General features: G+C 43.5%; 1 protein-coding gene across 2 annotated transcripts; it reads right to left on the bottom strand.

Annotated features, from left to right (window-relative positions):
• Nucleotides 1-97: 97 nt before the first annotated feature.
• lrrc34 (leucine rich repeat containing 34) lies at nucleotides 98-12,697 on the bottom strand. 2 transcript variants are annotated; one of them, XM_021620336.2, is made up of 10 exons: nucleotides 12,484-12,697; nucleotides 12,244-12,356; nucleotides 10,484-10,548; nucleotides 10,297-10,380; nucleotides 7,364-7,492; nucleotides 5,959-6,054; nucleotides 5,608-5,762; nucleotides 5,308-5,463; nucleotides 4,981-5,107; nucleotides 98-411 (listed from the first exon to the last, which is right to left on the bottom strand). In XM_021620336.2, exons 1-10 carry the CDS (start codon nucleotides 12,585-12,587, stop codon nucleotides 190-192), a joined length of 1,251 nt encoding a protein of 416 aa, XP_021476011.2. In that variant the 5' UTR covers nucleotides 12,588-12,697; the 3' UTR covers nucleotides 98-189. The 2 variants fall into 2 exon arrangements, with proteins under 2 accessions (XP_021476011.2, XP_021476013.1); XM_021620338.2 differs by lacking the exon at nucleotides 10,297-10,380.
• Nucleotides 12,698-13,768: the final 1,071 nt, after the last annotated feature.

The raw sequence follows: 13,768 nt of genomic DNA, 5'->3' as shown, positions 1-13,768 counted from the left end.
GAGGTTACAAAACCTCTTTTGGAAGTAGGGCCTGACAAGCGGTCAGCGTAAACATACAACACAAGAGCATGATACAAATAGGACATGAACAGAGAAGTTACTTAAAACAGTTTATTAGATATTTATTAGAGTGCATGTATGCATCAAGTTTAACTGAATGTGCGCCAGGTGGGTAGTATTATTAAGGGTTTAGGGTGTGTGTGAGGAGTTAGGATAGAGTTGTGTATTTGTGAGGGCCACAGCTGCATTGCTAGCAGGATTTACATCCTGTCCGTAGCTGGGTGTCCAGTAGTAGTGCCTCTTCAGCCCATGGAAGACCTCAGCCAGACACACACACCCGTCCACCTCGTACACACACACATCGGTCTGCTCCGACGACAGACGACCACTGGACAGCAGATCACTGAAAGCCTGGTGGAGGGGAGTAAGAGTGTGGCTTCGAGTGTGATTTTGATTTGTGTGTTTTATTATTTTATTTGATTTATTTCACCTTTATTTAACCAGGTAGGCTAGTTGAGAACAAGTTCTCATTTACAACTGCGACCTGGCCAGGATAAAGCAAAGCAGTTCGACACATACAACAACACAGAGTTACACATGGAGTAAAACATACAGTCAATAATACAGTATAAAAGGTCTATACACAGTGTGTGCAAATGAGGTAAGATAAGGGAGGTAAGGCAATAAATAGTGGCAAAGTAATTTCAATATACCAATTAAACACTGGAGTGAATAGATGTGAGAGAAGATGAATGACAAGTTGAGATACTGGGGTGCAAAGGAGCTAGATAAATAAATACAGTATTGGGATGAGGTAGTTGGATGGGCTATTTACAGATGGGCTATGTACAGGTGCAGTGATCTGTTAGCTGCTCTGACAGCTTGTGCTTAAATCTAGTGAGGGAGATATGAGTCTCTAGCTTCAGTGATTTTTGCAGTTTGTTCCAGTCAGTGGCAGCAGAGAACTGGAAGGAAAGGCGGCCAAAGAAGGAATTGGCTTTGGGGGTGACCAGTGAGATATACCTGCTGGAGCGCGTGCTACGAGTGGGTGCTGCTATGGTGACCAGTGAGCTGAGATAAGGCGGGGCTTTACCTAACAGAGACTTGTAGATGACCTGGAGCCAATGGGTTTCGCGACGAGTATGAAGCGAGGGCCAGCCAACGAGAGCGTACAGGTCGCAGTGGTGGGTAGTACATGGGGTTTTGGTGACAAAATTGATGGCACTGTGATAGACTGCATCCAATTTGTTGGGTAGAGTGTTGGAGGCTATTTTGTCGAGGATCGGTAGGATGGTCAGTTTTACGAAGGTATGTTTGGCAGCATGAGTGAGGGATGCTTTGTTGCGAAATAGGAAGCCGATTCTCGATTTAATTTTGGATTGGAGAAGCTTAATGTGAGTCTGGAAGAAGAGTTTACAGTCTAGCCAGACACCTAGGTATTTGTAGCTGTCCACGTATTCTAAGTCAGAACCGTCCAGAGTAGTGATGCTGGACGGGCAGGCAGAGATCGGTTGAAGAGCATGCATTTAGTTTTACTTGTATTTAAGAGCAGTTGGAGGCCACGGGAGGAGAGTTGTATGGCATTGAAGCTCGCCTGGAGGTTAGTTAACACAGTGTCCAAAGAAGGGACAGAAGTATACAGAATGGTGTCGTCTGCGCAGAGGTGGATCTGAGAATCACCAGCAGCAAGAGCGACATCATTGTTGTATACAGAGAAGAGAGTCGGCCTGAGAATTGAACCTGTGGCACCCCAATAGAGACTGCCACAGTCCATCTCATTTGACACACTGAAGTCTATCAGAGAAGTAGTTGGTGAAACAGGCGAGGCAGTCATTTGAGAAACCAAGGCTGTTGAGTCTGCCGATAAGAATGTGGTGATTGACAGAGTCAAAAGCCTTGGCCAGGTTGATGAATACGGCTGCACAGTAATGTCTCTTATCGATGGCGGTTATGATATCGTTTAGGACCTTGAGCGTGGCTGAGGTGCACCCATGACCCATTCTGAAACCAGATTGCTGAGCGGAGAAGGTACGGTGGGATTTAAAATGGTATGTAATCTGTTTGTTAACTTGGCTTTCAAAAACCTTAGAAAGGCAGGGTAGGATAGATATAGGTCTGTAGCAGTTTGGGTCTAGAGTGTCTCCCCCTTTGAAGAGGGGGATGATCGTGGCAGCTTTCCAATCTTTGGGAATCTCAGACGATACGAAAGAGAGGTTGAACAGGCTAGTAATAGGGGTTGCAACAATTTCGGCAGATCATTTTAGAAAGAGAGGGTCCAGATTGTCTAGCCCGGCTGATTTGAAGGGGTCCAGATTTTGCAGCTCTTTCAGAACATCAGCTATCTGGATTTGGGTGAAGGAGAAATGGGGAGGCTTGGCGAGTTGCTGTGGGGGGTGCAGGGCAGTTGACCGGGGTAGGCGTAGCCAGGTGGAAAGCATGGCCAGCCGTAGAAAATGCTTATTGAAATTCTCCATTATAGTGGACTTATCGGTGGTGACAATGTTTCCTAGCCTCAGTGCAGTGGGCAGCTGGGAGGAGGTGCTCTTATTCTCCATGGACTTTACTGTGTCCCAGAACTTTTTTGAGTTTGTGCTACAGGATGCAAATTTCTGTTTGAAACAGCTAGCCTTAGCTTTCCTAACTGCCTGTGTATATTGGTTCCTAACTTCCCTGAAAAGCTGCATATCACGGGGGCTATTCGATGCTAATGCAGTACGCCACAGGATGTTTTTGTGCTCATCAAGGGCAGTCAGGTCTGGAGTGAACCAAGGGCTATATCTGTTCCTGGTTCTAATTTTTTTGAACAGGGCATACTTATTTAAAATGGTGAGGAAGGCACTTTTAAAGAATAACCAGGCATCCTCTACTGATGGGATGAGGTCAATATCCTTCCAGGATACCCGGGCCAGGTCGATTTGAAAGGCCTGCTCGCTGAAGAGTTTTAGGGAGCGTTTGACTGTGATGAGGGGTGGTCATTTGACCGCAGACCCATTACGGATGCAGGCAATGAGGCAGTGATCGCTGAGATCTTGGTTGAAAACAGCAGAGGTGTATTTGGAGGGCAAGTTGGTTAGGATGATATCTATGAGGGTTCCCGTGTTCTATGAGGGTGCCCCCGTAGGTTCATTGATCATTTGTGTGAGATTGAGGACATCAAGCTTAGATTGTAGAATGGCTGGGGTGTTAAGCATGTCCCAGTTTAGGTCACCTAGCAGCACGAACTCTGAAGATAGATGGGGGGCAATCAATTAACATATGGTGTCCAGGGCACAGCTGGGGGCAGAGGGTGGTCTGTCTATAGCAAGCGGCAACGGTGAGAGGCTTGTTTCTGGAAAGGTGGATTTTTAACAGTAGAAGCTCAAATTGTTTGGGTACAGACCTGGATAGTAAGACAGAACTCTGCAGGCTATCTCTGCAGTAGATTGCAACTCAGCCCCCTTTGGCAGTTCTATCTTGTCGGAAAATTTTATAGTTAGGGATGGAAATTTCAGGGCTTTTGGTGGCCTTCCTAAGCCAGGATTCAGACACGGCTAGGACATCCGGGTTGGCAGAGTGTGCTAAAGCAGTGAATAAAACAATCTTAGGGAGGAGGCTTCTAATGTTAACATGCATGAAACCAAGGCTTTTACAGTTACAGAAGTCAACAAATGAGAGCACCTGGGGAATAGGAGTGGAGCTAGGCACTGCAGGGCCTGGATTAACCTCTACATCACCAGAGGAACAGAGGAGGAGTAGGATAAGGGTACAGCTAAAGGCTATAAGAACTGGTCGTCCAGTACGTTCGGAACAGAGAGTAAAAGGAGCAGGTTTCTGGGCACGATAGAATAGATTCAAAGCGAAATGTACAGACAAAGGTATGGTGGGATTGTCATGGCAGAATCAGAATTCTTTAGGTAACATTGATAAATAAGATGTTTTATTAATTTTCATACGCATGCTTATGTGGGGAAAGTTACTTGGGCCCAGAGAGGGGAGAGGTCGGATTAGTCTTATCTGTGAATGTGTCTGTAAACTATTCCTAAACCATGTGAAGGGATGGTGTGATTAATGGGGAACCAGTAAGGTGGCTCCACAATGTCTGTGTGCCAGTCACGTCTCTCTGTAAGCTTGCCCAGGAGGTGGTGTATTTTATATATGCCATTGGATGAGGTAATGTTTTTGGTTCTAAGTGGTACCAAGAATGAGATAAGAGCTTTGGTTTAGGAGATCAAACTGAACGATAATTTATAGCTAATGCTAATGCTATAAATTATAGGATACTCCTTTTTCTGGTAAAAGGTTATTTGTATAATGTTCCTAAGATCTGTTATTCGTCATGTGAGTTTTGATGGGTGTGTCTTGGCTATAAATGATACTAAGAACTGTTTTGTAAGCACTCTCAGAGAATTAATTTACAGAGACTGAATTGATCTGAGAGTCACAGGGTAGTGATGATGCTCATTTAATTAAAGATGGACTTTATGATAACTCTGACTTGTGTGTGGTTTGCTCTCTCATGATTTGGTAATACAGGAAATTTCCACGACAGGATGTGAATACATTGGAGGTAAACCTAGGCATTGTTGATGTCACCGCATGTGTGGGAGGTGGAACTAAAGGTTTGGCTAAGCCATATTGAGCAGGGCTAGAGGCTCTACAGTGAAATAAGACAATAATCACTAACCAGAACAGCAATGGACAAGGCATATTGACATTAGGGAGAGGCATGTGTAGCCAAGTGATCATAGGAGTCCAGTGAGTAGTTAGGCAGCTAGCAGGCCGGGGCTAACAAGCTAGCAGAAGGGCCTTAGAGGGACGTCACGACGGAGGAAGTCTGTTATAGCCTAATCGTGCAGTTACATCGAATAGACCAGTCGTGATGGAGTACTAGGGTTCCATGTAGCAAAGGGGTTCAGTCCAATTGGCAAAATAGGTATAGTGGCTGAAGAAATTGGCCGATGGATCTGTGTGTGTGCGTGTGCTTGCGTGCGTGCGTGTTACCTGACAGACCGGCTCCTCCAGTCTGTTCCCCCAAATGTAGATGTGTGTGAGAGTGTTGTTAGCCTGCATGGCCCGAGACAGAGACACCAGACCAACAGTAGCTATGTTATTATTGGGGATAGACAACCTGGAGAGACAGTAAGAGAGAGAGGGAGAAGAGAGAGTTGGATAAATCCTGGGTTGTGTTCAGTAGGAACGAAAATGTAGGAAAAGTTTTGAAACAAAGTGAAAAATGTAAGCACTAACTGAACTTGTCCAATAAGTAACACTCAAGGGTTGGGGGTGGGTTAAAGGTGAGGTGTGTGTGTGTGTGTATGTGTGTCTCACGCTTTGAGGTTGCAGGTGGGCAAGGCGATAGCCTGGCTGAGGTAGAGGGCACCATCGTCTTCGATGCGATTGGACGCCAGGTCCAGAATCTCCAAGGTTCCATTGTTCTTCAGGACCTTTGCTAGACACCGCGCCCCGTCACGAGTCACACGGTTACTGAGCAAAGGACAGACAGAAAGGAGGGGTGTATGGCGTGAGTAACTATGAGCGTGCTTATGGTGTATGTATGTACGTGTATGGGCTTTGAGTGTATGACGTTTCTGTGCATGGTGCGTGTGTCTGTGTACGGTGTGTGTGTACCAGCGTAAGTCCAGGTATTTGAGGGTGTAGTTGGTTCTCAGGGCGTCAGTGAGTCTCTCCACTCCATAGTCAGTCATGCCCATCTTTCCCAGGTGCAGCTCCCTCAGACACTGATTAACTACCAACATACCTGACAGATGGACTGCTGTCTCCTCCTATGATAGAGAGAACCTGATGAAGGCAGCGTAGCTGTCGAAACGTGGCTTTACTAAAAGTATTGCATAGTAGCCATTCGAGTTTGCAGCTTTTATTTTCTCAGAAAGAGACAGAGCCACACAAAAGATGCACATATGTTCTGACATGGTAGTCTTTCCGAAGACCACATCTTAGTACACGTTGTGTGCAGTGTACCTGGTGGCTGAAGAGTAGAGGTCTGCTGATGTTGACAGATCGGAGGCTCTTGTTGTTGTTCAAGACGATGGCAAACGCTATCACACTCTGAGTCCCCTATGCAGAGAGAGAGCGCGAGACAGTGGCCATGTCCGAATACCCAAACTTGCATCCTAAATAGTAGGCCGTTTGAGCATGAGAGAAAATGATGTTTAATAGTACGCCAAATTGTTTTTACAAATGTAATATACTTTAAATGCCCGGATGTCATACTCATTTTGGCTCTGACAACAGCTCATCAATTACATATGGGGATGCACTACTGAAATCAACAAATAGCGGGAAACAACACAATCGCGCATGACAAATTCTCAGTATGCGAAAATAGAATGTTTTATAGTATGTGAATTTTCAAAATTTGTGTATGGTTTAAATGCCAGGATGTTATACTAATTTCAGCTCTTCATCTAGTAAAATTCAATGCACACGTTTCCACAATGCACAGGAAGATGTGGTCTGCGAGTGATAGGCCCTGGTTCTCTTCAAGTAACCAAACAACAAAACGAAGCTACTTAATTGGGAAGATGACGAATAGTGAAGCTTCTGTGGTGGTGTTCAAATGCAGGCTAAATATTTTTTGTTCTCCTTAAAATCATACTTTTTTTTTTGTGGATTTCTGTTTTCTCATTTAAAAGTGTTGCTTGTTCTCTTGGCCTTCATCAGAGCTTTTAAAGTAAATACTAAACCATCTTTTGATTTGTGAATGTGTCGGCACTGGGGACGCAGGATGTGGCTGCGGTAATGATGTCATGTTAATCAGGCCTTTTGATTTGAACATATGGATTGTTTTAGTTTTGGGCAGATATCTAAGCTTGGACGTCGGCCCACCACCTTAAGCTTAACCTCGACAAGGTGGAGCTGCTCTTCCTCCCGGAGAAAGCCTGCCCGCTCCAAGACCTCCATCATGGTTGACAACTCGATGGTGTCCCCCTCCCAGAGCGCCTATAACCTTGGCCTGACCCTGGACAACACCCTGTAGTTATCTGCAAACATCAAAGCAGTGACTCGCTCCTGCAGGTTCATGGTCTACAACATCCGTAGAGTACGACCCTACCCCACACAGGAAGTGGTGCAGGTCCTAAACCTGGCACTTGTTGTTGGCTGGGCTCCGCGCTTGTACCGTCAAACCCCTGCAACTTATCCAGTACACTGCAGCCCACCTGGTGTTCAACCTTCCCAACTTCTCCCATGTCACCACACTCGTCCACACACTCCACTGGCTTGCATCCACCACAAGACCATGGTACTTGCCTATGGAGCAGCAAGAGGAACTGCTGCCCCCTATCTTCAGGCTCTGCTCAAACCCTACATCCCAACTCGGACACAGCCAGTATGTGTATGTGAGAGTGTGTGGCGCATGTGTTACCAGGTCAGAGTCGGCCACGTCCAGCTCCTGTAGTGTAGAGTTGACCTGCAGCATGCTGGCGAAGTGCATGGCTCCTCCGTTCCCTATCTTATTACCAGTCAGCCTCAGAGACAGGAGGGCATCATTAGACTGGAGATAGTGAAAAACACACACACTTTACATGGTGTATACAAATGGAGAAATTATGTATTGAAGACTTCCTGTATGTTCTTTTATGTGGTCTATATACAGTGCCTTGCGAAAGTATTCGGCCCCCTTGAACTTTGCGACCCTTTGCCACATTTCAGGCTTCAAACATAAAGATATAAAACTGTATTTTTTTGTGAAGAATCAACAACAAGTGGGACACAATCATGAAGTGGAACGACATTTATTGGATATTTCAAACTTTTTTAACAAATCAAAAACTGAAAAATTGGGCGTGCAAAATTATTCGGCCCCTTTACTTTCAGTGCAGCAAACTCTCTCCAGAAGTTCAGTGAGGTGCTGAATGATCCAATGTTGACCTAAATGACTAATGACGATAAATACAATCCACCTGTGTGTAATCAAGTCTCCGTATAAATGCACCTGCACTGTGATAGTCTCAGAGGTCCGTTAAAAGCGCAGAGAGCATCATGAACAACAAGGAACACACCAGGCAGGTCCGAGATACTGTTGTGAAGAAGTTTAAAGCCGGATTTGGATACAAAAAGATTTCCCAAGCTTTAAACATCCCAAGGAGCACTGTGCTAGCGATAATATTGAAATGGAAGGAGTATCAGACCACTGCAAATCTACCAAGACCTGGCCGTCCCTCTAAACTTTCAGCTCATACAAGGAGAAGACTGAATCCAATCGAGAATCTGTGGAAAGAACTGAAAACTGCTGTTGACAAATGCTCTCCATCCAACCTCACTGAGCTCGAGCTGTTTTGCAAGGAGGAATGGGAAAACATTTCAGTCTCTCGATGTGCAAAACTGATAGAGACATACCCCAAGCGACTTACAGCTGTAATCGCAGCAAAAGGTGGCGCTACAAAGTATTAACTTAAGGGGGCGAATAATTTTGCACGCCCAATTTTTCAGTTTTTGATTTGTTAAAAAAGTTTGAAATATCCAATAAATGTCGTTCCATTTCATGATTGTGTCCCACTTGTTGTTGATTCTTCACAAAAAAATACAGTTTTATATCTTTATGTTTGAAGCCTGAAATGTGGCAAAAGGTCGCAAAGTTCAAGGGGGCCGAATACTTTCGCAAGGCACTGTAGCTACTGCATAGTGTGTTTATAAATAATGTATATATACAGTTGAAGTCGGAAGTTTACATACACCTTAGCCAAATACATTTAAACTCTGTTTTTTATTATTTTTTACAATTCCTGACTTTTAATCCTAGTAACAATTCCCTGTCTTAGGTCAGTTAAGATCACCACTTTATTTTAGGAATGTGAAATGTCAGAATAATAGTAGAGAAAATGATTTAATTCAGCTTTTGTTTCTTTCATCACATTCCCAGTGGGTCAGAGGTTTACATACACTCAATTAGTATTTGGTAGCATTGCCTTTAAATTGTTTAACTTGGGTCAAATGTTTCAGGTAGCCTTCCACAAGCTTCCACAATAAGTTGGGTGAATTTTGGCTCATTCCTCCTGACAGAGCTGGTGTAACTGAGTCAGGTTTGTAGGCCTCCTTGCTTGCACACACTTTTTCAGTTCTGCCGACAAATTTGCTATAGGATTAGGGTTGGGGCTTTGTGATGGCCATTCCAATACCTTGGCTTTGTTGTCTTTAAGCCATTTTGCCACAACTTTGGAAGTATGCTTGGGGACATTGCCCAATTGGAAGACCCATTTGCGACCAAGTTTTAACTTGGAAGATGTTGCTTCAATATATCCACATCATTTTCCTCCCTTATGATACAATCTATTTTGTGAAGTGCACCAGTCCCTCCTGCAGCAAAGCACCCCCACAACATAATGCTGCCACCCCCATGCTTCACGGTTGGGATGGTGTTCTTTGGTTTGCAAGCCTCCCCCTTTTCCCTCCAAACACAACGATGGTCATTATGGCCAAACACTTCTATCATTGTTTCATCAGAACAGAGGACATTTCTCCAAAAAGTACAATCTTTGTCCCCATGTGCAGTTGCAAACCGTAGTCTAGCTTTTTTATGGAAGTTTTGGAGCAGTGGCTTCTTCCTTGCTGAGCAGCCTTTCAGGTTATGTCGATATAGGACTCGTTTTACTGTGGATATAGATACTTTTGTACCTGTTTCCTCCAGCATCTTCACAAAGTCGTTTGCTGTTGTTCTGGGATTGATTTGCACTTTTCACACCAAAGTACGTTCATCTCTAGGAGACAGAACGCGTCTCCTTTCTGAGCGGTATGACGGCTGCGTTGTCCCATGGTGTTTATACTTGCGCACTATTGTTTTTAGAGATGAACGTGGTACCTTCAGGCATTTGGAAATTGCTCCCAAGGATGAACCAGACTTGTGGAGGTCTACAATTTCTTTTTTGAGGTCTTGGCTGATTTCTTTTGATTTTCCCATGATGTCAAGCAAAGAGGCACTGAGTTTGAAGGTAGGCCTTGATATACATCCACAGGTACACCTCCAATTGACTCAAATTATGTAAATTAGCCAAACAGAAGCTTCTAAATCCATGACATCATTTTCTGGAATTTTCCAAGCTGTTTAAAGGCACAGTCAACTTAGTGTATGTAAACTTCTAACCCAATGGAATTGGGATACAGTGGGATACAATTATAAGTGAAATAATCTGTCTGTTAACAATTGTTGGAAAAATGACTTGTGTCATGCACAAAGTAGATGTCCTAACCGACCTGCCAAAACTATAGTTTGTTAACAAGAAATTTGTGGAGTGGATGAAAAACGAGTTTTAATGACTCCAACCTAAGTGTATGTAAACTTCAGACTTCAACTGTACATACAGTCAAACTCTTTGCAATGTATTCAGCTCCGTCTGTCTGAATGTCGTTACACGTCAGGTCCAGAAAGCGCAGACACACGTTCTCCTGACACAATATAACACACAACAACACACAGCTTAATACACACTTAACAACAGAATGTCTGGATTTTAGGAAATGGGACCAGTGTTCTAATCGACCAGGTTACCTTGAGGAGGTCAGCGAGGTGTCCCGCCCCCTCATCTGTGATGCAGTTGTACCTCAAGTCCAGACCTATCAATCAACAACACACCTGGATGAACAACAAGACACATGGACATATTTTATTTATTTTTATTTCACCTTTATTTAACCAGGTAGGCAAGTTGAGAACAAGTTCTCATTTACAATTGCGACCTGGATATGGACATAAGAGTGCATCTCAATATCTACAAGTGAAGTTCTCTCCTTCATCTTCACTGATCTAAGCAGGGTCAGCGTTATGGGCGGGCCTTTGGGGGCCTGGCCCACCCTACCGTACCTCTTTGCCCATCCAAATAAAACATTTGAATATTAATAATTTATTTCACAGAGACGCGCACCGACAGAAAGACATTAATTCAGTTAAAGAATCCAAGCGAGTGAAACAGCTCCCCTCTGTCTCAGTATGTGTAGACCATGTATCTGATGCTGTCTGGACAGTGAAACAGCTCCCCTCTGTCTCAGTATGTGTAGACCACATATCTGATGCTGTCTGGACAGTGAAACAGCTCCCCTCTGTCTCAGTATGTGTAGACCACATATCTGATGCTGTCTGGACAGTGAAACAGCTCCCCTCTGTCTCAGTATGTGTAGACCATGTATCTGATGCTGTCTGGACAGTGAAACAGCTCCCCTCTGTCTCAGTATGTGTAGACCATGTATCTGATGCTGTCTGGACAGTGAAACAGCTCCCCTCTGTCTCAGTATGTGATAGTTCCTATTTGAAAAATCTTTCCAACACTCCCAGCCTCGATAATCACCAAGCTTCGGTGTGAAAGAGCAAAATATCATGATCTGATGATCCCATATATCCAGTGGAAACATCATAAAAAAACAGCTGTCTGTTCTGAGCTAACTGGCTCAGGAAACTCTGAAGGCCAGGAATAAGTTCACTAGTGACAGCTTCGGCAGGGCCCAGTGATGATTTGATACAATGTTGCACTACACTTGCAATTGTTCAAGTCAAGATGGATATAAAGTGAGGCAGACAGGTGGAGTAGAGAGATTAATTCGATAGAAAAAAACGGAACATTCATCAGGATTTTTAATTTTTTTTTTACTGCTTTAGGCGTATGTATTTTACTTGTTTGACACGGAAGTTATAGGCCTACTGCATAATTGCATTGGCTTATAGGTTATAACGGAGTTCTATGCTATCATTTCTTTAGTCACCAATAGATCACTTGTACCAATGTGTCCATATGGCAGAGGCTAGTGCTCTCGCCATAGCTGAATTTGAACTTTTAGATTTTTATCATTTTACTTAAGATTTTTATGATTAACCAAGTGACAATGATTTTGAGAACAAAAACGTTATTATTGAAATGAAACTGGTCCACGAAAAAAAGCATATAACAAATAATCACAATTGATATAAATTGTAAGCTTCCCCAACGTTGCAACTCACGAACTGCCTGGTCTTTACTATTGACACCCGTAACAAAAAATTGTGAACGCGTAAGTGCGTGCACACGTGGGAGGTTCCTCAACAAACGTGCGCAGCTACGAAAATCACCAGTCAAGTCCAACTGATTCGTTCTGGCGCCGGCCGTGGATCTAAGAACCCGACTGGAGAAAGCATATCCCTGTGCTTGCATGTCTACAATGCGTTCGCCTATCCTATCCTCTGACTTCGCAGAACAGTGATGAAGGAGAGGAGGATCCCACTTGAGGATTTTGTTAGAATGCAGGCTATCTATGGTCTCAACAGTACACATGTCTATCTACCTGTCACTGAGTCGTTGTCTCGGAGGGTTCTGGACAGAGCGAGAGCATCTTTGTTGGTCACTTGTTCTACCTTTCTCAGCCTGTCGTTCCCAGTCAGTTTGAGTGTGATGTCTCTACGGAATGCAGACAGGCAGGCAGGGCTTGGTAAAGCTCGTTCGTGAGAAACGTGAATGTCAGTATAAGAAGTTGCTTTTGCGGCTAGAAAATGAACTGCAGCGTGCCATGATGCTGCGAACCTACCCCGTCTTCCCCTCCGTCTCTTGCAGGACTTCTAAAATGTATCGATTAGTTCGTAGTTTTAGTTCTTTGCAGACAGAGGAGTAAACATCTGTAATACTTCCCATAGTAGCGAAACTTTAGGCTAGCTATGAAAGCCAAAACACCAGTCAAGGCCAGAGGACAAGGAAATGTTTACATTCCTATGGCAACACAGGCGCCCCCTCGCGCTTGTAAAATCAAAAATGCAAGCGAAGAAACGCGCACCCAACATTCATTAGAATTATTCAATCTCTGATGATAAAAAAACACATTTTTTTAAAACGTGAACTTTCTTCAATCCACACTAATGTAAAATGTTAAAAGGGTCAAATCTAAGCATAGTGGTGCATCTACAGTGCCTTCAGAAAGTATTCACACCCGTTGACTTTTTCAACATTTTGTTGTGCTACAGCCTGATTTTAAAATACATTAAACTGAGATTTTGTGTCACTGGCCTACACACAATACCCAATAATGTCAAAGTGGAGTGAACCAGCTATGACTGAGCAATCTTGATATCAGATATATAAGGGACAGCATGGTCTGTAAAGGGTAGGGACAATAATGACGGGTTTCTATATTGCAATAATTAATCAATATTGAATAAAGATGATTGTTTGAAGAAAAGAGAAAGAATATATATTCCAGGAATCAGTGACAGTGGCTATGTGGTCCCAAATCTGGGATTATGGGGCTCTTTTCCAAATTGAAATAAATAACGTTCAACATTGGCCATGCTGTCAATAAAGCATGATTTGTGCCGCGCTCCAAAACTGTTAACTCGGAGGATCGCCACGCCACCTTCCTGTTCAAATGAGCCGAGTCCAAAAATGACTTGTATGCTGCTTCATAAATTATGTAATATGCCAGGGAGATATGTATACTGTAGCTAAGAAAATAATACTAAGTGTATGTTGTGTAGTAAGATGTTAGCCCATGTGCCTCACCCTAATAATTTGGTCCATTTACCCCTCTTCATTTCGCCAACTGTTTTGACTGTTCTACTGTAGCCTGTAACCTATTTTAGAGCAATGTAATCAAATCAAATTTTATTAGTCACATGCGTCGAATAGAACACCTTACAGTGAAATGCTTACTTATGAGCCCCTAACCAACAATGCAGTTTAAAAAAAATACAGATAAGAATAAGAGATAAAAGTAACAAGTAATTAAAGAACAGCAGTAAAATAACAAAAGTGAGACTATATACAGCGGTTTACCGATACAGAGTCAATGTGCAGGGAGCACCTGTTAGTTGAGTTAGTAT

This window comes from Oncorhynchus mykiss, chromosome 11, assembly GCF_013265735.2.
Source record: "Oncorhynchus mykiss isolate Arlee chromosome 11, USDA_OmykA_1.1, whole genome shotgun sequence".
NCBI classification, from domain to species: Eukaryota; Metazoa; Chordata; class Actinopteri; order Salmoniformes; family Salmonidae; genus Oncorhynchus; species Oncorhynchus mykiss.
This window is presented reverse-complemented; position numbering and strand designations above follow the sequence as displayed.

What these genes read in the sequence shown, in the direction of transcription:
- lrrc34 (XM_021620336.2), bottom strand. Translation starts at nt 12,587, where the DNA reads ATGGGAAGTATTACAGATGTTTACTCCTCTGTCTGCAAAGAACTAAAA. An exon ending in AGACAACGACTCAGTGACAG is followed by an intron (nt 10,549 to 12,243) that starts GTAGATAGACAT and finishes GTTGATTGATAG; the next exon opens with GTCTGGACTTGAGGTACAAC. An exon ending in ACGTGGCCGACTCTGACCTG is followed by an intron (nt 6,055 to 7,363) that starts GTAACACATGCG and finishes CTCTCTGCATAG; the next exon opens with GGGACTCAGAGTGTGATAGC.